Here is a 26,752-nt window from a genome sequence, read left to right on the forward strand (position 1 = left end):
GTAATTTTCTCAGAGTACAGCCACGTCCATTTCTTTGTATGTTATTCATGGCTGCTTTTGCCCTACAGCAGCAGCACTGAGTAGTTGTGACAGAGACTGTGTGACCTACAAGCCAGAAATATTTGCTATCTAGCCCCTTAAGAAAAAGTTTGCCTGCTCCTGGGCTAGGCTCTTGGAGTCCTCTTCAGGGCTCGCTGTAAGACAGCCTAGAGACTTTTATGGCTGTGTCTGGAGTGATGTATATAACCTCCTCCTCATTCTATTGACCAGAACTCAGTCTCATGGCCACATTCTATTGCAAGGGAGGCTGGGAAATGTAGTCAAGCTGTTTGTGCGGGAAGAAAAGAAAACAGGTTTATTTAGTGAACGAGTAGCCAGTATCTGCCATAGTAGCAATTTCCATTTACCAGAAATATTGGAAGGATTAGAGAAGTTGGAGATAAATTGTGCGGCAGGTCCAGAATTATAACCAGAAGTCAAAATTCCTTCTACATGAATCTATTCATAAACTCCACATCACAAACAGATATTCTGAACTCATATCATCAGGACAAGCTGTAAGGAAAAATGGAATGAGCTAGAAGTGTTGCAGAAGTTTCATATGGAAAGGCTGGTGGTTGGACTGGAACACAGCCAGGAAAAAACAGCTAGCTGTCTTCCAGGAGAATGCATGGGATATGTTTGTCATCAGGGTGCATAGCCTGGCCCCCTCCTGCACAATCAGACACCTAATTTTGTCAGCAGGCCTGTATGGATCCATCTCCCATGGATGACCCAAGCACATGGAAATCAGAGCATCAGTTTGCTAAGATGAAGAACAAATATCGGCTCAAACATTGTCTTGCCTAAAGCTGAGACATCACTCTATACATCTCCAGGGGCTACTATATATGGAAGATTTCTTTTAAACTCTATACTTAAAGTTTTGAGAGTTTTTATTTATTTCCTTCCATGAGAGATGATTGATATTATCCCTTCTTCATTTCCTGACTTCTGCTGTACTGTTTTTATGTTGTCAATTATTTTAATAATTTCTATCAATATAATCCCTATGGTCTAAAGCCCATATTTCCATACTTACTACATTTGCTATACCACCAGTCTCTGAAATCCAGGCTCTTTTCTGAATCCCTTATCTTGATTTTTCTCTTATTTGGCTGGATTTCATCACTATTAGTATTGTCAGGAATTAGGGCTGCCATGCATGGTTGTCCAGGCTGTCCAAAGGGCAACTTGTCCACTTATAAGGAATATGTTCCAGCAGATGGTCAAGTGCCTTGAAGAGGGGAGACTTTATAGTCACTGCAAAAGTGCCACTGGGCTAGTGGTGTCAGGAAGTGTTCTTTGCTTCCTTGAAAATATGTCTTATGGTTGTATTCAAAGGATAACTTTTTTTAGGTAACACTTTCTTTTTCTCAGAGCTTTATAGCTATTGAGAGGTTTTTTTGTTTTAAAAATTGAGCACTGCACCCAGTCCTTTCCAATCTTTTGAGTGACTGGACTTTGTCATTAAGGAATTTGGTTTTATTTTTTCCCCAAGAGATCACAAGTGTGGTATCTCTGGGTTTTCTTCTGTTTGAGAATGTCTCTGATGTCTTTACACTTGTAGGTCAACTTGGTCTATGACCTGTCCCACTCCCAGGGGTACAGTTCCTAGGTGGCCTTGAAACTGCTCCCCCAGTTCATCCCAGAGGCCCAGATAATGGCAAGCCCCAATTCCCCTGCCTCCTTGAGAATAAGAGGAAGAAGGGAAGGGTTTTTTTTCCTAAGAATGTTTCCTTGACTTTTCCCTGAGTTTGCCTAATCACCACTTAATCAATTCTCTCCAAATTGGAGAGAGAGCTGAAAATATCTTCACCAAAATGTGAACACGAGTCCAAGGGCAGGCAGAATGACAGAGTTGTCACAAGCCTGAGCCCAAGCTCTGGAGTCAGACCACCTGTGTGTGCATTTCAGCTCACTCCCTACCAAGGGCCCCCTACCTTTTTTGTGCCATGTGTCCCTTTGGCAGTCTGGTGAAGCCTGAAGACCCCTTTTTCGATGTTTCTAAATGTCTAAAATAAAATATGTAGCATTACAGAGCAGGCTGGTTGTATTAAAATAAAGTTATCAAAATATTTTTAGATGTGATGTTATAGTAATATACAAACCACAAGATCTGGAAGCACATCTAATAACTATTATCATTTCAAAGCAGTGACGAGTGTAAGCAATATTTAGAAACATCTGTGCAGCAACTGTAGTGTGATATAAAAACACATGTGATTTCTATTGCGAAAGAGTCTATGGTACAACAATAATGTAGCTCATTGCTTACATTTATGACAAAGAAATGTTAAATGTCAGCTAGAGGTCAATGAAATTAAAAATCCAGGTTTGAAGACCCTCTGAATTCTATACAAGAACCCCTGATGCTACCAGGGGCAAAAGTTACTTAATTTCTCTCAACCTTAGTTTCCCCATCAGCAAAATGGGGGTCACAATAGTGGATACTGTATAACTGGTAGCATTAGGGGTCCTTATAGTAATGAAATAGTGTGTGTAAATCACCTACTGTAGCTGGCACAGTGAACACTCAATAAATAGCGCCATTATCAAGGATGGTAGAATCTTGAGCGCTTATATTTCATGTTCTTCACTTAAAAGTATTGGATAAATTATGTATTGCTGAAACACTATATGAACATTTGTTATTTTTATAATCATAAAAAAATTTATTTTCAGTTCAGAAATACATTAGGCTAGCAATCCCCTCAAATAAAAAGGAAATCTAAATACGAATCTCTGCCATTGAAAAATGGGACAAAATTGCAATGAGACTCTGATTAGAAGTTTCTAAGTGGTTTATTCTTGGTTTTAATTGACAAACATGGACAAAAAATTAAAGGGTTTCTCTGTGTTTGTTTTCCTCATTCTTTTTACATAACTAAAACTCTTCACTCATTACATTGCTAAGCACCAACTTAGTCATATGCTTAGTTTCTTCCTCATTTAAATATATTTTGGGATGTGGTTCTATTTTTAAATAAATACATTGTAAACCATTCTGCGGGGCCTCACATTTAGCAATCTAACTCAATGCAACTTGAACGTAAATTTTGGCTACCAGTATTACATCCAGTTCCTTCTTGGTGCTCCATAGAACCAGGCATATTCGTGCAGGAGTGGAGCTATTTCCCATTGCTCTGGAAGTCTCAGCAGTTAGGGATTATGTTGGTGTTGCCTTTGTGCACTACCCAGTCTCAGCTTTAAATGAAAGGACAGACCTTATGTAAGAAGTAAGTACTAAGCTCAAGACGACAGGGGCCAGGCATGTCTCCCTCTCTGCTGGATCCCTGATATCTGGTACAGGGCCTGGCATGGTAGTTGTTCAGCAATTATTTATTCAATGAAACGCTTATTTCTACAAGAAACTTTAAAGGTTAAACTTCAGTTTTCTAAGCTGAATGTTATCAAGGAATTTTCACATAAGATGCAAAAAGCTTTTGATTGATATGGACTCTTTACATCTCAAGTTGACGAAACCTGCTGAAAAGTTAAAAATTTAGATCCCACAATAGCATTCTTTGAATTGATGGATTGCTTAGGGAACATCTCAAGGGAACATGGGTATTAGAAACCAGTTCAATGCCATAATAACTGTATACATTGTCATGGGAGACAGGAAGAATGGAACTCACATCAACGTTGAAAATTTGCTAAGAAATTTATTCTATTTACAGAAAAAATAATATCTAATATTCAGATTTATTATTTATAAGTCATCCCACAGTAAAATTGTGAAATGTCATTATCACATACTGTATTTCTGTATCTATATCTGTATTTGTTGATGTATCTACATCCACAGGGGTCCACAAACAGTTCTGTAAAAGATCAGACTAGATATTTCAGGTTTGCAGGCCAGATAGTCTTTACGGCCACTCAACTCTGCCATGGACATGGCTGTCTTCCAATAAAACTTTATTTACAAAACCAGGCAGCTGCCAGATTTGTTAGTTTACTGACCCCTGATGTGGACTATAATTGTCCTTGCAAACTTTTCCCTAATCTTCAGCACCAGGAAACAACCATTTCCTCTGCAGAGTGTATCATTAACAAAGCTGCTGGAAGCTCTACACAAAATGCTACAGATTTTTTTGCACTTCAAGTGTGTGGACTTGTTTTCAAAGCTGATTGTAATCATTTCTACACAGTTTTAGAATAAGTGGAGTATCCGCCTCCTATTTGAGTTCTTGGTGGCATCTAAGGCCGCATCTGTTAGTTTTGTTATAAGGATGTCTGTGGCATGCATACAATACAGTGAAATGTCTTCAGTTTATTGGTTAAATTGTTTTCATTTTACGCAAAGGAATGAGTGGGGTGCCAATGCAAAACAACAGTCCTGAGCTAAGATGGATATTAAAGCCATAGCTTACAGAGAAGGATGAAGCAAAGCCATCTGGAGACAGGGAGCACATCCTAAACTGATTTTCTGCATATTGTGTGCCCAAAAGAAAAAAAAAAATCAGATAATAACAATAATATTATCCAATTAACTTTCCCAGAATCACGTGTTGGGAGAAAACCATTGTATATATGCACAGGTTAATTTGGCAATAAAGATGGTCATTTCCAAGTGACAGATGTCCTTACAGCTTAGTGACTTCTCACCATCTCCCTCAAAACTATATACTGAGAGAGACATATAGAGACATATAGATGGGTATATCAGTTCATGGATGTCAAATTTAGGGGAAACCTCTAGATTTTTATTTTTAAATATGTGTTTGTATAATAGTAACATAACCCAAAATTCACATTTTTTGCAAGTCCTAAGACATTAGATAATTTAATTTTTAGTAATAGGTACAAAGAAAAAAAATGAACAGTGTTGAATGTCTGTCATATTTTTTATAGCACTTCATGGATTTCAAGTATTATACAATTCTGGGGAAAAGTAATAATGATGTAAGATTTTACAATGGAATAACCAAATATTCTGGGCCTACTGCCAATACTTCTCAGTGATATTCTGGAATTAAAAAGTGAGTGTCGAGGGCTATTTAAGAAGGTGGCAGCTACTTATCACCTTCTGTGGATGAAGAGAGTCACCGGCCTTACCAGTAAACAAAGGATGTTGCAGCCATCAGGCCATCAGCCAGTTCAGCCAAGACTGTGCACCCTGAGGGGATTCAGGATGGAGAAAAACAGGATGCTGACCCTAGATAGTTAAGGTGCATATCAAAGGAATGATTTCCATGAGTCCAGATTCTTGCATCTTCCCATACTAGAAAAGCACTAAATTCATTAACTTGAGATGTTTGTTTTTTCTTTAATTAGCAGAAATCTTTTGATGTTTAACTACCTAGTTTGTTTTTGCAAAACTCCTGTATATCCTGGCTCCTCCCTTACCTCTTAGGAATACTCCCTTTTATAGCTGTCTGAGAACTTGTCTCCTGGGCTTAAGTCCTCAGGAAGTTCTCCAAATAAAACATAATTCTTAACTTTTAGGTAGTGCATTTTTTTTCAGTCTACAGGACCAGACTTCTTATTTAGAAAAAAAATTTATTAGCCATTGAAACCATAATATGATTTCTTCCTTGACAGCTGCCACATCAAGATAGTCTTTACAATAAATTACTCACCCATTTATTTCATTTTTCTGTCTCTCTTGCCACCAGCAGGTGCATGTGACAGAAGGAAATGAGGAATTCCAATATGGTTGCAGGAGAGTTCATTTTTCATTTTGTCAAGGGGTTTCCCCCTCCTGCAGCCGGGATAATATTTCTTGATGATTGTGCATTTCTATGAATTGAGAAAGAACAGCTTCCAAATTCATCAACAATCCATTAAAGTTGTTCCAAGATATGTTGAGTTAAATAAAGTTGAGCCCCACCCATCCCTGTACAATAAGAGATATGGATTGCCCTAGAAGCTTGAATATAGGGAATGGAAGAAACAAAAAGAGTTAGGCTGCAATGCAGTTAACCAAGCATTTAGGAGATGGGAAGAGAATTGGGTGGAACCTCTGGGTGCTGTGTCAGCTGTCACTACAAGACAAGCCCTAAGTTCTCTATTAGACCTGCCCACACCTCCCATCTCCTCAGTTCCAAGTCGTTCATCACGGCGCTTCATGCTTCTCTGAGGGACTGGTTTTCTGAAAATGAAATGAGATGATACGCATGAAAATACTTTGGAGGAAGTAGACCACAGCTTTGTTTGCTATCTAAGGTTATCAATCTTAATTTAGAATTGTTATGAAATGTACCTTCCAAAATATGGTTCTCATCTTAGAACACTTCTCAGGTTGCGAGAAAGGAGACCAATTGGCAGGAATTATACCTACGACACCACGCAGTGAATGCTAGTGCTATAGAAGGTGTTAAGAGTAAATCCTCTCCGTTAAAAAGATGGTATGTGACAATAGGACAATAAACGCACCATGAGAAATGCTTAGAAGAGAATCACATACTCTCAGAACAGTCAGCTTCAGTAACTGAGATTCTTAATTTCTCTCTTCTTCACTCCCCACGTTTACTCCATCAGCAAATCCTATCCATCCTCCGACAAAATAGATCCCCTTCTGTTTCTACTGCCATCATCTTGGTTCAGAATACAACCGTCTCTCACTTAGACCATTTCAGTAGTCTCTTGGTCTTTCTGCTTCCACTTATTCCTCTTGTCAATCAAACAATGTTCCCTGCCCTATCCGAAAACAAAGGATGTTGCATCACATCGCAGGCATCACATTACAGCCACGGGACTCAGGATAGAAACAGGATGTACCTAGAAGTCAGCCACTGCAGCCACCCCCCACGGTGCACTCTGAGGAGACCCAGGGCGAGAAAGTACAGGACACTGGCCCCAGATAGCTGAGGTGCACATCAAAGGAATGATTTCAGTGAGCCCAGACTCTTGCATCTTTCCATACACAGAAAAGTGCTAAATTCCTTAACTTGAGATGTCTGTTTTCTGTAATTAATAGTAATCTTTTGATGTTCCAACTACCTGGTCTTTGTTGCAAAAACTCTATATCCTGGCTCTTCCCTTAGCTCTTCAGAGCCGTCCCTCAGAGCTGTCTGAGAGGCTGCATCCTGGGTTTAAGTGCTCAGTTTTGTCCGCCAAAGAAACATAATTCTCAACTTTTAGGTGGTGCATTGGTTTTTTTTTAGTTGACAGTCTCTACAGTTAATCACCCACCAGCAGCTGGGGTGATCCTTTTAAAACACCAATCAGATTATGTTCTCTTCTTCTGAATACCCTTTACTAACTTCTTTCTCACTGCATTTTGAGCAAAATTTAGATCCCTGCTGACCTCTAAGGGCCTGACAACTTTCCTGAATGCCTATGTCCTATGGCTCTATTGACTGAAAAATATGCACCACCTAAAAGTTGAGAGTTATATTTTATTCGACATTCTTAGGACTTCAAGCCTGGGAGATAGCATCTCAGATAAATGCTGAGAAAACTGTTCCAAAGCGGAAGGGGGGAGACCAGGAGATAGAGGAGTTTTTGCAACAACACCAGTCTTTCCCAAAGTCATATTACAGATTAAGTTCTTCAAGTTAGTTTTAGTCGGTCTCCCACGATAGACTGGAAACTGGGAACAGAGTTATATCCATTTTCTTTGTCACCGTATCCCCAGCACATGATACATAATAGGAACTCGGTAAGCATTTTTTGAAGGGATGGATATGATATTTAGGGTGATATTTAGGGTCTCAGATCATGGTTAAGCTCAGTTATTAAATGAATAATTACTGAGCTATTAGTTGCTGAGTCTATTACCAATAGTTACTGAGTCTATTAGTTTCATAGGGCTGCTGTAACAGATTACCACAAACTTTGGTGGCTTGAAACAAAGACATTTATTCTCTCACAGTTCTGGGGTCAGAAGTTCGAAATCAGTTTCACTGGGCCAAGACTAAGGTTCAGCAGAGCCATGTTCCAACTGGAGGCTCTAGGCTCTAGAGAATCTGTTCTTTCTTCCAGCTTTTGTTGCTGCCAGCACTCCTTGGCCTGTGGCTCTATCACTCCAGTCTTTAAGGCCAGCATCTGCAAATCTCTCTTCTCTGTCTTCACATCCCCTTCTTCTCTGCGAGTCTGAAATCTTCCTCTGCTGCCTCTTGTAAGATACATGTGACTGCATTTCGGGCCCACCTGAATAACCCAGATGTATTAGTCTGCTCTGGCCACCGTAACAAAATACCATAAGCTGGGTGGCTTGGACAACAGAAATTTGTCACACATTTGAAGGCTGGAAGTCCCAGATCAGAGTCCAGCAGGGTTCAGTTTCTGGTGAGGGCTCTCTTCCTGGCTTGCAGACAACTGCCTTCTCACATCTTCGCATGGCCTTTCCTCCGTGTGTACACATGAGGGGGAGCACAGGGCGGTGGGAGAGAGAGCTCTCTGATCTCTTCTCATAAGGACACTAATCCACCTTTAGCACCTCCTTTAACTTTAATTACCTTAATGGAGGCCCCATCTCTAAGTACAGATACATTGGGGGTCATGGCTTCAATATACAAATTTGTTGGGGAGGGGTACACAATTCAGTCCATAGCACCCAGGATAATCTGTCATCTCAAACTCCTTAACCACATCTGCAAAGACCCTTTTTCCAAATAGGGTAACCAACATTCACAGGTTCCAGGGATTAGGATGTGAATGTACTTTGGGGTCAATTTTAAAGCTTAGCACAATGAGGAAGCAAAATTAATTGCTAAACTTACATATACTTAGGGCTGCTCAAACGTGATTTATGTCAATGGGGAGCAGTTGCTCAAAATTAATAAACAAGGTAAAGCAGAATAGGAATTTATGAGGACTTATATAATTATCATTGTAAGAAAACTCAAGATAAATATGTCCAGACACTGAGCCTATAAGCCAGGGGGTTATTATTTGCATTGCCAAAAAAGCCTTCCTCTCCAGATGGATTGATTGTCTCTTCTTTTAAGTTGCCAATTCTATAAATGCATTTTCAGTTCAACTTGATTTATGCTGAAGTTTTCAGAGAGGGCTATTGAGGAAGGTTTTTTATATCTATGTTTGCTTTAGCATTTACTTCTTGTGATATAAAGATAACAATATAGCTGACATTTATTGAACATTTACTATGTGCCAAGAACTGCACCAAACATGCATTTCATTTAATGCTCACAACAGTCCCATATGGCAGGTACTATTATTATCCTTTGTTAACTGATGCGTGACCAGAGGTATAGAGAAGTAAGGAACTTGTCCAAGAGGTGGCAAACAGGTATGCAAACCCCAGCATTCTGACTCTAGAGCTTGTACTGTGAACCACCACTTGATATTGCCTGGAAAATATCATTAAACACTCCATTTCTAAAACTTGCCATGGAGAGAAATTGTTATGAAAGTTTATGTAAGCATCTAGCCCTTTAATATAACAGATTTTTGTGTTGTTAATAGTCAGGGTTATCCAGAGAAATAGAACCAATAGGGTGTGTGTGTGTGTGTATCTATCTTTATCTCTATCTCTACATAGTCCTATCTATCCATCTTCCAATCTAGAGCTAGAGAGATAGAGAGATGGATTTATTTTAAGGAAGTGTCACATGTGATTGTAGAGGCTGGCAAGCTTGGAATCTGGAGGGCAGCCTGGCAGGCTGGAGTCCCAGGGAAGAATTGGTGTTGCAGCTTGAGTCCAAAGGCAGAATTTCTTCTTCCTCGGGGACCTCAGTCTTTTTCTCTTAAGACCATCAACTGATTGAATGAAGCCCATCCACATTATGGAGGGTAATCTGCTTTACTCAGAGTCCACTGAGTTAAATGTTAATTTCATCTAAAAGTTATCTTCACAGCAACCTCCAGACTGATGTTTGACCAAATATCTAGGCACAATGACTTAGCCAAGCTGACACATAAAATTAACTGTCACAGGTCTACCTCTTCTCAACCTGGCACCCATATACACATCTCCTTAAATCATACTTAATCTCAAAATAAAGGCAATAACAAGATGGTACTTTTGCCCAACATGATACAACTAGCCTGCACACAACTGAAAACACACTAACCTTTTCCCTAGAAAAGGATGCAAACATCTCGGGGGATGTTCACTCTTCTTCTTGATGTCCTGTAACTTAAATACTATGGTGTAAAATCAATACATCTTATCTGATAAGGGGATAAGAGAAGGGAGAAAACAAAGATATTTTATACACACACACTGACAACCATATTAATAACAAAATAAGGAGTAAATACTCGTGACAATTACAGTCCTCATTTCTGTAACTGGTCATGCTGCTGTAGCTGGTACTTATAACTCCCTTCTTCCAGTACCCGTTCTCTACTCCACTTGTCGTCAGCGAGTACCTCGGCCAACCACGTAGTTCTTTACCTGGTGGGGTGACCCAGCCTTCATTCCTAAAGAGTCCGAGCCATTATTAGTCCTGCCTGGATTGGGTTGTTGAACGTTTCCACTGACTTCAATCACAGGCCATGGTAATACAAAGAGATGCCTAGGAGATCTGTAATCCAGACGTACTCTTACCTCCATCATGAAGTAGCAGCCCAATTTCCCCTTGGTAACCGAGGCCAACCACCCCAGCACAGTGACAAGAACTCCCTTCTTTGTTCATTGAGAAGCATGAGGAGCCCAAAGTGGCTGGGTGCCAATCTTAACTTTCAGTTCAGTGTAATCATTGTGTGTCTCCTGGTGAAAATGTTCCTCCCTTTGGAACTAAGACTTTTATTTTTTATTTTATTTTTTTGCGGTACGCGGACCTCTCACTGCCATGGCCTCTCCCGTTGCGGAGCACAGGCTCCGGACGTGCAGGCTCAGTGGCCATGGCTCACGGGCCCAGCCGCTCTGCGGCATGTGGGATCTTCCTGGACCGGGACACGAACCCGTGTCCCCTGCATCGGCAGGCGGACTCTCAACCACTGTGCCACCAGGGAAGCCCGGAACTAAGACTTTTAGATCAGCAGAGCATAAGGTTGCAGTGATAGGAAGCAAAATTTCACCAGTGGATCACTAGGAAAAAGTGAATGGTGCCACTCCCGTTTCCATCTCTTGATTCCACTGTAAGGAACAGATGTCCTTTGAGGTGTATTGAGCTGCAATACTATCACTTCCATAAATTAAGGTCTTTCACCTGCTTTAAAATTCAGTCCCTTGCAAAATCACTCCAGCCCAGTGTATACCCCTGTGTTGTGTAGAGAGAAAATAGACCTCATGTGATGCAAGAGTCCAAACATGAGAGTGAAGGCCACTGCTTGGTGTACCTCACACACAAATGTGATCCTTTCTTGACTAGTGATAATAAGAACGAGTCGTGGGAAGGAGACATATGTGAGCCATCGAATGGCCTTTGTTGTAAGTGAGCCTGTAATTAAACATTCCCACAGACAAGCCCCCTTTTATTCCACCTCCGGCTTGGCTATGAAGGTCTTCTGCTGGACTTCAGAGAATAGAAATCTGCATGAACGAGGATTTCTAACAATTCATCAAACCAAGTGAAAATGTCTGTTTGTCATATAAAAGATAGTGGCAGGAATCCATTTTTAGCTCCTTGTTGCTGTACTCATGTGTGAAATTACCCACAGGGGAAGATATTTGCCTGTAAAAGAACCCTTATTGGCCTTAGATGTGATTGGCTGCACATAATATACTGCCAAATGAATTGGTTTTGCAAACCAAACAGAAGGCCTCATAAACTGAACTCAGATTGCAAGGAGGACGTAGCCTTGCCCCGAGTGACAGAGTCAGGCCACGGAGAGGCAAGGGCCCTGGTTGCTGCTTCTCTCCTTAACAATATGATATTTGGAGGATAAGTTGTTTCCCAAGTTTTTTAATCTTAGTGATATCTTGGTTTTCTGATATGGATAGAGAGACCATTTGGCATTTTGACTAAGGTACTCATTGATTTATTTTCTGTCTCAATTAGATTAGCATGAATTTGGGATTATTTCCTCTCTCCTAATTGGAGAAAGAATGTGGAAGGAGGCGTGGAGGTCAGTATTCTTAGTCCCTAAAAACAACCAATTTCAGTGTCTGTTGATAGATTGTGTGCCATGCCCACATTTGGTATTTTCCATGCTATGACTTAGAAAAAAGAAATATTGCAATATTTAATCAGAGAAATTTAGCCCTTTTTTATTTCCTTAAAAACAAAAAAGAATGAAGAAAAAAGAGAAGAAAGAGAAATAAGAGGAGACAAAACTAGGAGATAAAGCAATAATGAGGCAGGTCCAAAGAATTTGAAAAAGCTCGGGCCTCTGAGGGGAATTTACTTCCAGTTCAGTAAACTCAGAAGCAGAACTTTTGCATTTTTAATGCCCTTAATAGTAATAAAAATGATCTTGTTAGGTTAGTGCAGAGCCAGAATTAGGAGGTCAAGTACCAACTTGTTTATGTTGGTGTTTCTGTGGAGCCAGATCTGTCTAGTTTCCTTGCCCTGAATAGCAATTGACTCAGATTCAGCAGCAGTAGATCAGGACCAGGCAGAGCCTTTTGTCACAGGATCCCACCCAGGTCACAGCTGACAGCCTGCCCAGCAATGACCAGCTTCCTCTGGTCTTCTTCTCCCCACCATTCCACTCCCAGGTTCAAGGTGTGGTCCACAGCCCTCTTATACTCACACGGCTGCTGAGAGACGTGTTTTCATTGGTGAGCTGTCCTCTCCCTCCCGGCCCAGGACACTCAGCAGATTGGCTGTGATCCACAGGGTCCATCTTTCAACCCACGTATCAAGTGGGGACCCAAGAGACCTTGGGCTCCCCTTTTAGTTACAAAATCCAATTTTACCTACCCATAATTTTTGGACTTAAAAACTCCACGATGGCAGCATTATCTTTAATTATGATTCATTCTTTTTTTTTTGAAGAATTAATGGACTGATTCTTTTTTTAAATTAATTAATTTATTTTTGGCTGTGTTGGGTCTTCATCGCTGTGCATGGGCTTTCTCTAGTTGCGGTGAGCGGGGGATACTCTTCATTGCAGTGCTAGGGCTTCTCATTGCTGTGGCTTCTCTCGTTGCGGAGCATGGGCTCTAGGCATGTGGACTTCAGTAGTTGTGGCTCCTGGGCTCAGTAGTTGTGGCATGCGGGCTCTAGAGCTCAGGCTCAGTAGTTGTGGCACCCGGGCTTAGCTGCTCTGCGGCATGTGGGATCTTCCTGGACCAGGGCTTGAACCCGTGTCCCCTGCATTGGCAGGTGGATTCTTAACCACTTCGCCACCAGGAATGTCCCATGATTCATTCTTTTAATTGGTATTTTGCTTAACTTTGTCACTGATGTGTCTTTAAATTATCCTGGTACCTAAGATCTCCAAACTGTGTAATCTGATTCTGTTTGAAACAGAATTGGGCTTATTTATTCCTTTTAGTCTAGAAATCTTGGTTAGATGTGCCAGTTGATTTGGCTTTATATGTGCATTTTATATCATGGAGTGTGGTAGTATAGGGGAGAAGACACTTTGTTTTACACTGCAGAGTATTCAGGACAGTTTCCCAAATTTAATTAAAAGTCTAATTTTTCCCAGGCATAACTTGCTGCTGAAATTGCCAGGCCAATCTCTCTACATGGAAATTCTTCCCAGCAGCTCTTGAACCTCACCTTTACCAGCCTGTGCATATAACCTTGGGAATGACCAGTCACTGCTTTCATGGTTCTACTTACCCATGATTGCATTGACTTCTGAAGCAACTGCTAAATTTGTAGATTCCCAGACTCTACCTTAGATGTTTTCTGCTAAAGAGTTTAAAATGTGGAAAGGTTTGATTACATCTGTGTCTGTTTAAAAGAATAAACTTAAATAAGAACTAGAAAGGAAATCATTATTGTGGCCACATGTCCTTTGTATATGTGAAATACTTCCACGTCAAAAGCCATGTCTAAGGCAAATTAGAAATATCCTTGAATTCATTTCTGAGAAGCTTCCTTATGCAGTTGAGAGACCAGTTTCAACTCCTTTGCTCACCTGCTATACATGAGAAGCCTTCAGGGGTGGTGTTCTTTCAGGCTACTCAGCTTCTCTCAAGAAAAGTTCAGAAGGCGGATCCTATCAGCTCAGCAGTAGTGGCTCATAGATGTGTGTGTGTGTGTATGTGTGTGTGTGTGCGCGCACACTAAAAGAGAGAGACAGAAAAATACGTGCTGGGTAAATTTAGAAAAGAATTATATGGGGGAAGGGGGCTCTCCAAGTTTTTCAGTCCTCTTTCCTCCTAGCTATTGAGAAATTTGCTTTGCCTGTATCTTTCTTCTTTCTAATTTGACCTTGTTTTCTCCCTTCTTCAAATTGTATTTTCTCTGAGCTTCCTCAGCTCTCCAAGTTAGACCTAAATTGGATTTAAATCTAAATCTCCCCTTCTTCTCAGATAACTTCAGGAGCTTTACCCAAGTCTCATTCCCCTGAACCCCACTTTCCTAGGAAACCCACCAACTGCTCTTTTCCATGTCTTTCTTCCACCTCTCACAAGCGACATAGTTTCTGATTCCAACGAACCTTCGTTTTTTTTTTTTTGGTGACAGAACTGCCATACATCTCTCTTTAAGAACTAAGAGAATCTTTTAACATTTCATTACCTATTAAATCAAAATTAGTTCTGGTCACTAATAGACCCAAGTGGAGTCACTGAGCACAAACAACCACTCTAACATCAGGAACCTTGTAAAAGCCATGTTACACAGAGGCATACAACATAAAAGCCCTCTTTTAACGTGCACTCTCCGGGAAAGAAGGAAAAACCAGGCCCTCCATGTAGAGGCAGTTGGTAACATACGTTCAGTGAAAATAGAGCTTTAACCCACAGTCACTTCATGCCCTACCTCACGCCTCTCTGTGGTTGCCCACGTTCTCCTCTGCTTACCCCTACCATCTTTTAGTCAACCCAAAAAAGAATACCTCCCTTAAAAACTGCCCTCTTCCTCACATAGTATAGTTGATATATTTATAAATATACTTTAAAATGGCTTTCAAACCATGTGGTTTTCTACTTGTATAGATTAAGGCCCATTAAATTCATTCGTTTATTAAAACTCAAATTAGATGTTTAATACCAAAACTAAAATGAAAATTTGGTCTGTCCCTAACTGGTGTGCTGAATGTCCCATTAGCTAACTAGTAATTATATGGAGATGCCAGCTGGCTAAGAGCTAGGTTTCATCCCTAGTTGGAGGTTAAAGAGCTTGGTGCAGATTTATCATCAGTCTTCCAAGCCACCCCATTCTGAATAATGGCTCGTGTCCCAGTCAGATCACTTTAAGCAACACGCAGACATTCTCCTTATGTACAACACCTGCTTTCTGATCCTTGCTAGCAGTGAGACCCGTCAAGATGGAAAAAGGCTAGAGAAAAGTCAGTAGTGTGTGCAGTGTGGTGTGAGAAAGGGTGTATCCTTTTTCAGCTTCTCAAAATTACAAGTCAGATAAAATGCAGGCAAAAGTGCAGCATCGAACACACAGCATCTTCTGATGGGCTACAGTTGACTGTGGTGAGGACCACGGCGTACACTTCAGACAGTGGCCTGTATTCTTAAAGGGAGGCAGCAAACCTCTACCTGAAACTCACCATATCTGTCACTGGGAGATGGCTTTCCAAGAACTAGGCATGAGTATTTCTTTGCAGTAAACAAACTAAGCAGCCTAAAATATACAGAATTTTTGTTTGATTGATTGGTTTTTTTAAACAATTGCCCTATCAGGATAAGTGCAACCTCCAGAACTGAGGGTCATCCAATTAGTTACCCCTGTTAAATTTTCTTTTTTCTTGTCAATCTATAAAGAGGAGAAAAATGAAACTTTTTCTTACTTTTTAAAATACAAAGCCTTTCTGTAATTACTTTTAACATTCAGTATTTCTCCAGATTAATCTAATGCTTGCGTTACTGCTCCCATTTTGGGTTTGTGCGTTAAATGAAAACTTTCTCTACTGACTATTAATAAAACCCCTTGGGTGACTTCCAAGATGCCTCTGTCATATAAAATTCCATTCTGTCTGTACTTTGAACAATTTTAGAGTGAATTCTGTATGATTAAATGGAAATGCATTGTAAGTAAGGTATGTGTTGTCATTCTAAAGCTGTGTCCCAGGAAGACACTTTGTAGTGGTTTTATCACTCAACTTGATAGTTCCATGCCCCAAAAATGATTGATTCAGGTATTATTTTCTACATTGGCAAAGGCATTAGCTTTACAAAAAATGGCTAATGTCATATTGATCAAGTCAGAATATAGGAGCCAAAATTAGAAATTGAGAAGAATTCAAATCCTTCTCATACCCTGTATTCCTGTCTCCACATTATTTCAGTTGCCAAATCCTGTCCACCCCAAGTTTATGAAACTTCCTCTGCCAGTCCTCTGGTCAGCAGCCTACAATCTTCTACCCAGACTCTTGCCTTCTGCATTAATCCTCCCAGTTCACTGTCTTATCACTCTCCTCTAACTGATCACAGGTTTGAAGATGACTTTTGGAGTCAATGATTAAGGATCAGTGCTATGACTTCCCATTCAAGGAGTCTTTGTTTAGCATTTTATGTATGAGAGATGACGTTGGATTGAGTTGAAAGCTAAAACATTTGAAATACACTATGGGTACAGGCTGACTTTGTTATGGTTTCTTTCTTTAGTACGAAACTTTAATTAAATTCATTAATTCATTCAAAATGTAAACAAAGAGCAAATAACACTTAGTAGATGCCTACATTATGCCAGGCTCTGCACTTGACACTGGTCAAGAACGACACAGTCCTGTAGTCAAAGGACTATAGGAGAAAGGCAATTTCATCAATGATTATATAAGAGTATTGTAACAGTCTTATATGTAAGGTCATTGATGATAAGATAGTGCTGTAATAATAATAACAATGGAGCCAATGTAGGTTGAACACTCACTGCAAGGTAGGCAGTAGGATGAGTGCTTCACATGCTTTACCTAATTTTATCTTTATAACAACTCTATAGAGAGTAGGTACAATTATTATCCCCACTATACTGATAAGGAAACTTGGACCTTGAAAAAAGTTGTCCACAATGACAGCCAGAGAGGAGTGGGGCTAGATTTGAATCCTGTTTGTGGTTATAATGCAGTTCTAATCTCAGAGCCCCATTCTTAATCTCTCGGCCTTCATCTGCTGCAACAGGGGCGGCCTCACACCCAAGACCTGAAAAGCTCTCACTGGAAACTGGAGGTGCATGAGGGGATTTTTGAAAATGAGAGTCATTAACAAAATATTTAAATGTTGCTAATGTTAGGAACAAACTCATTTCATTTGCCAAAGTTTCAGGTAAAGGATGAAGCTCTTGAATGTAGAACTTCAGGAAGCAAATTTGGGGGTAAATAAGTTTTCTGAGATCATATACAGCAGTCCTGAGTTAGTGGTCTTCTTTTGCTACCATTTTGTTTTTACAAACAAATTCATAAAGAAAAAAATTATTCTCACTGGGAAAAACTGAATTAATCAAGCTAATTAAGTGAAGCTGTTACAAGCTGAGTCTAGTATACAAATCCATCTGAGAAAGTATTATCATATGAGTGTGAAGGATAAAGGACTTATAGGACAGAGTGAGGAGTGCTGTAGAAAATCAGAAAGTGATCCTTAGTCTTAACTACCTTGCTGCTGCTAAAGAGAGAGAGAGACAGAGAGGTAAAAAACAAAACAAAACATCATAGCAGGAATTTTTAACCACAGGAATATTTTTTCTAAGTGCCATTTTCAAAACCACCTTTCCTATTATTGAGCATTATAGCCACCTTTTAACTCTTTCTTATAACATTGCAACTTAACTTTATAGACTCTCTGTTTCCTTTTCCTGTTTTCCTTTCTTCCAGCTTCCAATTAATTTTTATCTTTTTTTTTTTTACCAGTTTTTAGTTCTTTTACAGTATGAGCATAAAAAATAAAATAGGAAAATCAAATTGATCCTTTTTTCCCAATGGATGCAAGATGTAGTCAAGGTGGGACAACAGCTGTCAACTACAATGGGAGTTGGTAGGCCATAAGTGCATTGCATTGTTTTAATCTATCTGTACCTCTGTTTCTTCACTGAGACTATTAAGTCCTTGATGGTAAGGACCATATGTTTTCATTTCTCTTTCCCCAGCACATAGTTCAAAATTTGATACAGAGAAGACATAGAAGAAAACTATTGGTTGAATGAAGGAGTGAATGAATGAATGAAACAAGAGAAATGGCAACACTCATGCTGTTACCTCCCTCTCCCCCACTAACTACTCAAGTAATTCCAGAATAACTACTCAAGAAGGCCCAGAAGGTGTAGTTTTTTTCAAAAACATATGTAAATTCTCAGGGAAGTTGTATACACCAATATTTTCTTTTTTTTCACCACAAAGCTCTGAGTTGTCGAGCAGTAGTTTAGGAACAGAACGCTATATATCCATCTCTATTTGGTTTTGTTTTTAGATTAATGGAGCAAGAATGAAATGTTATACTACTTCTTTCTATCCACGGATAATCTAATCTTGCAAAGACAGTTACCAAAGTCAATAACAATTCCTACTCAGAAGACAGTGTCTGAATTGGATTAAGGTGAAACAAAAGTGCCTGATGCAGCCGTGTCAGTGAGGGACTCAGTGTTTATGGCTTCATTACAACCTTAAGTGGAATATCTCTATTTCTTCCGTGTTTAATGAAGTCACAAACAACCAACTCTTTGTTGAGTGATATTGGAGAGTATTTGCTTTTAACTTGTATTTTAATTCGTGATTAACTAACTCCCTCTCACATCAGGTACTCAGATGGGTGCTTTAGGGACAATTAGCTGAGTGTTCCTCTGTGTTAGGCACAGAGTCAAGAAACAAGATAAGGAGAATCAGTAAGACCACGACAAGGTAGAAGAGAACATTCACCTTCCGTCAAGATCCTCGGCCGACGCATCGAGCTGCCTGCCACGGCTGTGCTCCCGTCTCTGTGCCTCACCCGTGGGTAAGTGCTTCTGCTCTGGCTGCTAAGTGACTTGGCTGTTGTGTCGTTTAGTTTTCAGGACTGTATCTCCTGTCTTTCTTCACCATCCTCCTCGGCCTGGTGCTGTACTCCTCCACCTCCACATACATAGCCCAGGACCCCCGCGTTTACAAGCAGTTCCGCAATCCTTCGGGACCCGTCGTGGACTTACCAGCCACAGCTCAGGTGGAGCCTTCAGTCACCTACACCAGCCTGGGCCAGGAGACTGAAGACGAGCCCCACGTTCGTGTGGCCTAGGACGACACCCTCCCAGCCCACTGAGGACACCTCTGCGGCCGTGTGTCCGCCCGTCATCTCTGTTTTGTACATAGAGAAAGGTATTTATTAGGTGCGGTTTACACAGGTGGACTGCAAGGTAGCGAATCTGAAAGCCTGTAAAAGGCATAAGCTAAACATCCCTGGAGACACAGGCTGTGATCCACCTGACCTGGGGAGATGCCTAGCTAGTGTGTATCCGGGTCACAAGCCCCCTGCATTAATTACTGTGAAAATGTTTGAATCAAAAGCAAGTATTCATGTTTGTATTATTACGGTTACTGTTACTACACCGACTTCCAGGAGGAGGTTTTGTACTCCTGATGGGAACTCTCACCAGACCCACTCACATGTAGTTAACATCAATCCCACTTTTCTATGGCGAGTCACTTTTTAAGAATCACACTTTATTTTTGTGCACAGTCTCTGAGTGCTGCATGCCACAGGAGCTCCACCCTATGACACTTCCTTATCCTAGGGACCTGGGGGCTCGCAGTTTCCTCTGTTACCTGTTGGATTGCCTGCTCAATATGTATTTTGTGCTGTGACCCTTGTGGGGAGTGGCAACTGACCATATAATTCTCTATTCTAGGAATAGATATAAAACAAACATTTTAGCCTTTTTATATTTCAATCTCTGATTACTCCAGGCCATTGCCTTTCTGTTGTGCCACATGATTCCGCTAATCAAGTCCCTGTAATAACAGGATAAGGAAAGTTCCGTTTCTGTGGCTTATGGGAAACCCCAGAAATAATATTATTTGTGCTTAGGGCAATACATTTTTTTTTTCATCTTTCTGCTCCTCCCTATGTTCCCTCGTCAAAAAATATATTTGGTTTTCCTTTTTCCCCCTAGATCTCTTTAGTGATAATATGGAAATCAATCAAGGCATTGGAAAAAGCCATGGGCCTCTGCCCTCTTGTGTGACACCTTTTTTGAAATACACCAGCATGGGAAATTACCTTTATTGTGGAGTGTCATTGGTTGTTTGGCCTCCCAACAAAGTCAGGGTGCTGATGTGGAACAGTCTCTGACGATAGTTTGATTGATCTCGCCATTTTGTAGTGGTAAAAATGCCACCAATGAAAAAGTCTGGCATTGTGGTCATATTTGGCACCCATTCAATAGTGGAATATATCACACAACATTCTTATGGATACAGAGAATATTACAGGGTCCTGATAAGGCTTTGAGGGGTATGTCACTAGTCTAATTTTGTTGCCCTTAAAATAGCCCTTTCTTCAAACACAGAAAATCAAGAAACACCACAAACCTCTATGATTTACAATAGATTCTACATGTCAGTACGTGCAATAGTCTTTACCTTTGGCTGGCTTCAATACGATTGAAAAAGATCCTCGATAGAGTTACAGCGTTTGTAAAGGGAAAATAAATGTTTGGGGCAATTCAAATCAATACATCTTAAGCAAGCAAAGCAAAACATCAGTGGGGTCTCTGTAAAGTAGAGAACAGATTGCAGCTTAGTCAGGATTTCCATAGTAGCCTGAACAAGGCCTAAATATGGCTTGCAGAAGCATCCCATGCTGTCCGCCAGCACCCATGTGACACTTCTGCCTGCCCTCTACCCTAGGACAGGTAGTCCTGCCCTTGGAGTTGGAGCAGACAAACTATCTTTTCTGACATGCAGATTTTATGCTCATCTCTGTTCAATCCCCTTAGAAACATGTTTTATTTTCAGTGAAAAAAAATCACCATTAAAGCGCTATCAAGTTAAAAGAACTTTGCCAATGTTTGCTCTCTGCTACCTTTTAAACCAATTAAATACCTTTCTCTGAATATTTTGTCCATTCAGATCTGAAGACCTTTAAAGACTGTGGTTTTATTTTTGTGTTTACATTCCTTTGGTTTGCATAATTTGCTTGATTTATTGCATTTTTAGTATTTATTTTAAGCCAAATGTTTTAGTCTTTTTTATTCATTTTTATGACACTAATTTGTAGACCCTTAGTAAAGTCTTATGAGAAATAAGTGGATGAAAGTATTTCCAAGTCGACTCAGTGGACTGGGAATTTTTTTCAAATTTAAATTTCAAAAGGGTTTGCAAATCAGTGGATGGCTACAAGTTGCCATCTGAATTATTTTCTAGGATATTTTAATTGACTCCACTGTATGGAAACCAAGTGTGAATGTTAAGGTGAACTCACTGTATACCCTTTACCATCCAATGTCCTTGTACACGAGATTTTCATGTCACTGGGTTAGCTCACTGTGTTGGTTCTTCTCCATTTAGAAAGGCTGATAACGTACCGAATTGTCTTGAGATCAGGAGTTCCAGATTGACCCTTCGGGGAAAAAAGAAAAAAGCAAGAAACAAACTCTTTTTCCGTGTAAAAACATCGATCCTTTGGGAGTGGGGTGGGAAATGGGGGTAGGACATCATAAACTCTAGCTGTTTGAGTTTCTGAAATTTCATAACCTCAGTAGACACCAGCAAAAATTTCAGCTTTTCAATCCACCACCAACCACTCTCTCCTCCACAAATGAGACTTTAGCAACTTGTCTAGAATTTGGTTGGGTAAGCAAACCTTAGCTCTCCTAAGTGGTGGTCCTCACTTACTCAATGACAACTTGCACTGGGGATAGTGCTCGCCTTGGTCACACTTTCCCACAGCTCCGAACTCTGAAATACACAACCAGGTAGAACAAGCAATGGAAAAATTTGCACCACTGTGTCCCATGAAAATGTTTCAATGTTTAGTTTAGGTATTGCTAACTTGTGCTATTAACCTTTTGACAAGCGTGTAGTATTGTTTGCTTTGGGTTTGTTTTTGATTTGTAACCATTTAGTAATCCCCAGCTAGCTACCAGTACAGATTTTACCCCATGGGTAGGATTCTACTGTCAAGCCACATAACAAAGCACACTAATCCAGACACTGCAAATGGAAAATATGAACCAAAAAGGAAATTGACACCGATAAGTTGAACAAACTCTCCATTTTTGATATTTGCATGCTCCCCTATGGACTGGCTGTGGCAATGTAATGCCTGTATAATGTTTTCAAATAAAAATAAATGCTTTATGAAAGCACAGAGTTCTTGGTTTTCTTGAGTGTTTGTCTGCACTATGACAACCAGGGAAGCAGCTCCTGTGGGATGCTAGAAATAGCAACGAAAGTAGATAGCAGGGTACATGTCAAAATAAAAACCAGAAAGAAAATATTTCCAAATTAGGAAGGGTACAGTTGGTCTCAGAGCTGTAGCTTCGAAAAGCCAAATTAAACACATTTGTAATTTGCAAAATTAATTATTTATCTAGGTACTTAAGGAGGCTCTGGGGCTACAACCTCTAAGCCCACATTTAAAACACATGTAGGACAATTATAAATTTACCCCCAAGAAACAATTTCTCATAAAGAAGAAAGTTTTGTGTAAGCTGCCCTCGGCACAATGCCAGACACAAAGAAAGAGCATTAACATTTATAAAGCAAGACTGTGTTTCTGCTCTGAACTTACACAGCATCTTGTCATGGTCACTTCTCCACTAACTGCAGTCACCCAGTAATTTTAAGTACCGAGAAACAATTGTATATAAATTTACATGTTCTTGTCATTTATGTTCATAATCAGACCTCAAAAATTAAATGAGCTAAAAAGACTGTGCGTCCGAGTTATATATTTAAAATCTTAAAAGAAAAACAGTCATTTTTCAAGGAAAAATAGGAGCAGTGGCACACAGCCTTTATACAGGGTTCTTAAGTAGAGATCCGTTGCGATCTGCTTTTATAAGTAGGACAGTACTGCACCTCACATAAATAATTTGTTTAAACAGCGTGATTCAGTTTAAAAAAAGTTTTTTCCTCGAGAAATGTAACTCTTTCTCTAAAGTATTGTTTATTTTTATTTAGTAAACCCTTTGATAAAAGATGAAGTACAGTTGAACTTCAACTCAGTCTGTGTCTAAGTGTCCAACAATTCTAAATTATTGGGGTCCACATAGTACACCTAATAAACATATATGTCATGTTTAGTCTGTCTTCCCAGTGAATTATCATTTTCTTAAGAGAAAGAATTGGGTTTCCTAAATGCTTGGAAGTTCTTGCAAAGGGAAACTAAGGCAGTACTTTAATGGTTTTTGTGATCATTAGCATGAAGAAAAAGAGAAACAAGTAAAATTCAGCAAGTGAGCTGTAAGTACTGTGTTATCTTGGTGTTCCATAGGAAAACAAATTGAATATCTGCAATAATAGGGACTGAAATCAAATCCAGCTGATCTATTTTCAGGCCCCACGAAACACCTTGCTCATGGAAGGCTCTCATACATCTTTTTTTAATGGAATCTAACTTCTAAATCAGAAATACAAAGTACAAGGCTAAGATATTCTATTACAAAATATTCCCCTTTTCCTTCTACAACTAAGTACTTTTTTCTGTAAAATTCCTGTTCTTGGAAAGAAAGGCATCACGAGGTCCAATTAAACCACCCTTGAATTTTTTAACAAACCCTTAAAATGTTAGTCTATTCCTTCAGGTTGACCCTGGGATAAAAAACAACAAAGTGAAGTTCTTTTTTCACTTGCAAATAGTGTTTTTGAATGCATAACATTGCTTCTTAATTATGTACACTGATCTTTTTTCTTTCTCCTCTTCCTTTTTTCTTTGATTTTTAAAATTTCTTTTTCTTTTTTCTTTCTGCGAACATAAACAGAGGACTCATTCTGGGCCACCTACTCAGCCTCTGTCCGTTATTCTCTATGTGGTCAAAAATGTTTAATTCAAAAAAAATTATAATACAGCTGGAAAGCCCCACACCTACCAGATGGCCTTTCATTAGTGCCTGAAAGGACAAGGCATTGTGTGTCACTTTTTAGACAGCCAGGCAAGTCGCCTCCAAACGACACTGCAACCTGATTAACAGGGAAAACTAATGATCAGAGGGAGGAGGACCCTGGGAATAGACTAAAATTAGGGGCTTCCATCTGGATAGACAAAGGCCTGGTGTAATATGACTAAATCTATAAAAGCATGAAAGTGAGCTTGTTCACTAGGCCTCAGTGTTAGAGCTGGGAACCATCCCATAATGCTTGAAGGATAATTTCAGGATGGATAAAGATAAATATTACTTTTTACACAACGGGGAGTAATCTTCCTGAACTCATTACCCCACAGTGATCGCACTGGCTGAGAATGTGTTATGTCACCAAATAGATGAGAGTGCTACAATCAGGCAGTAAATAGGCTGTGTAATTCATTATCCAATCCATCAAGCAGGCACTCAGTAATTATGCCTGGACAACAGGTCCACAGACCCAGTCTGTTGCAGGCAAACCTGGCTGTGTGGTCACACTGGCTTTAAGAGGCATTACACCAGTACATCCCCGACCCCGGGAACTTGGCAGCACTGTGGATAGCTATGTCTTTGGGCCGCTAGATGTCACTGTCTGAGTTAAAACATCAAGATGACCACCTGCCCGCAGTGGTGAGGTTGCTATTGGATTCTCCACTCCTGGGGGGCAGCCCTGGTCTAGGTTCTCACCTTAATGTTCATGCTTCCTCCTCCCAAACGTCTGTGGTCAGGGGTGGTGAAGTGAGAGAAGTTCCAGTGGTAACATCTCGAACATCTTCACCACTGTGTCATTGCTAAATGTGTAAAAAAGTAAAAGAGCAAGAGAGAAACGTGAGGCTAAAGGAAGCAGTATTGCTGGAATTATTCAGAAGTAAATTACACTCGAGGGCAACACACCCATCCATTTCAAGAAATGCTGAGTGACAGATAAATGTGTGCATGCATGAATTCCTCATGGGAGGAAGTAGATCCCCAGGTGCTGAAGAGCACATGCCTCATGGCGGTGGGTCAAAAGCCTTCTGCACCTGACATTTCCCCCAACAGTGTCCACAAATGCCATTTCTGGGATTTGGGGCTAAAAGGTTGAAACATGGGGTGATACCTTCTTTTGTGCAATGTTGGGTCTCATTCCTGCCTTTCTTGCCCTTGTCTTTGTAGGTGAGGAGAATTACTTCCATAGTACCTGAAGAGGTTTGATAAATTTTAAGTAGTAGTAATAATTGCAGTTTCACAGATGGTTGGCCACTTGCCAATTTCACAGTAAACTAGAAAAGCAGTTAAGAAAATCTGCTTGTTCTTAAAATGACTACTTTTCTAAATGAAATTATTAAAGAGGGAGGAAATGGGCTATTCACTGGAATAATCAAAACAGTCTCATTGAATGGACTTGAAGACACGGGGAGGGGGAAGGGTAAGCTGGGACAAAGTGAGAGAGTGGCATGGACATATATACACTACCAAATGTAAAACAGATAGCTAGTGGGAAGCAGCCGCATAGCACAGGGAGATCAGCTCAGAGCTTTGTGTCCACCTAGAGGGGTGGGCTGGGAGGGTGGGAGGGAGGCTCAAGAGGAAGGGGATATGGGGATATATGTATATGTATAACTGATTCACTTTGTTATAAAGCAGAAACTAACACACCACTGTAAAGCACTTATACTCCAATAAAGATGTTAAAAATAAAAACAAAAACAGTCTCATTATGGGACTCCCTGTGAAATTTTGTTTGAATTCTCTAATACAGTTTTGGGCATTAAATAGGATTTTAAAAGCTAAATAGGTCACTCATGCATAAATGGTTGAGTGAATCACATAACTGCTTTATGGGCCCCATGATTCTGCCTGTCAGGCTGCATTTTAATTAAAAGGAAAATTGTCAGGGATAGAGGACAACTTAATGTGAGGAGTTTGGTGTCGTAGTTGAAGACTGAGACTTCACTTGACATTCAGTTTTCAATTCATAATTATGACCTCCAAACAACTGTGAAGTTCATCTTCATTTCAGTCACAAGCCTAGACACAATCTGAGAGCTAGCGGGAACACTGGTGATCATGCTGTTCAAAATCTCAAGTCATGTCATGGCATCTAAGAGTGGAGATGGTTTAATTGAAAAGATGTTTAGCCTGGAGAAGCTATAGCCTTGTTCAACACTGGCAAAATTTGGTAGATAACAATATAGCGTGTGGTACTTCTGTAAAAGAGGCTGCTCTGTGATCACCAGAAACCAGTGTCAGAGAGCTAATGCAGATCCTTCCCGTTAAGGGGCCGGGCAGCTTGTTAGGCAGCTTGGATAAATGGTCCTTAGGAGGATCCCTATTTCCAACCAACTCCGGAAGTGGAATCCCAAAGAGAAAAGAAAGGAAAAGCACCCAGTACATGCCCAAGCTAGACTGCCTTTGCCCTTTGGATTGAATCCATCCAGCTAAATACACAGATGGGAAATTCTCCCTCTGCTACTCCTATTCAACATACAAGTGTAAGAGGGGTCCTTGGGACTGGCTTTGCCTGTGATACTCCCCAAACCAGACGAACTACTTAGAGCTGCAATGGTCTATCTGCAACTGCTGTGCCAGAGTTGAGAGCTCACTGCTTCCCTGGGGGGATTTCCAACTCCCAGACACCCACTAGCCCTCACTCCTATATTCTCCAATAACCTATGGCAGGTCAGCATCACTAGTGAGGCCACCACCCTTGGGAAACAAGTTACCTGCCATTGAATGAAGACCCGACTGCACTGAAAGGTGAAGAA

At 40.2% G+C, this 26,752-nt stretch overlaps 1 protein-coding gene across 2 annotated transcripts in view; it reads left to right on the top strand.

The window, feature by feature from the left end:
• The window catches only part of SLC35F1 (solute carrier family 35 member F1), a 411,291-nt gene extending 389,059 nt beyond the window's left edge, over positions 1-22,232 (top strand). For both annotated transcript variants that reach the window (XM_081251574.1, XM_081251575.1), the window contains exon 8: positions 18,953-22,232. In XM_081251574.1, the coding sequence (XP_081107700.1) occupies positions 18,953-19,177 (225 nt within the window). In that variant the 3' untranslated portion in view covers positions 19,178-22,232. The remainder of the gene's footprint in view (positions 1-18,952) is intronic.
• Positions 22,233-26,752: the final 4,520 nt, after the last annotated feature.

The sequence above is a fragment of the Mesoplodon bidens genome, assembly GCF_964165515.1.
Source record: "Mesoplodon bidens genome assembly, chromosome: 12".
Classification (NCBI taxonomy): domain Eukaryota; kingdom Metazoa; phylum Chordata; class Mammalia; order Artiodactyla; family Ziphiidae; genus Mesoplodon; species Mesoplodon bidens.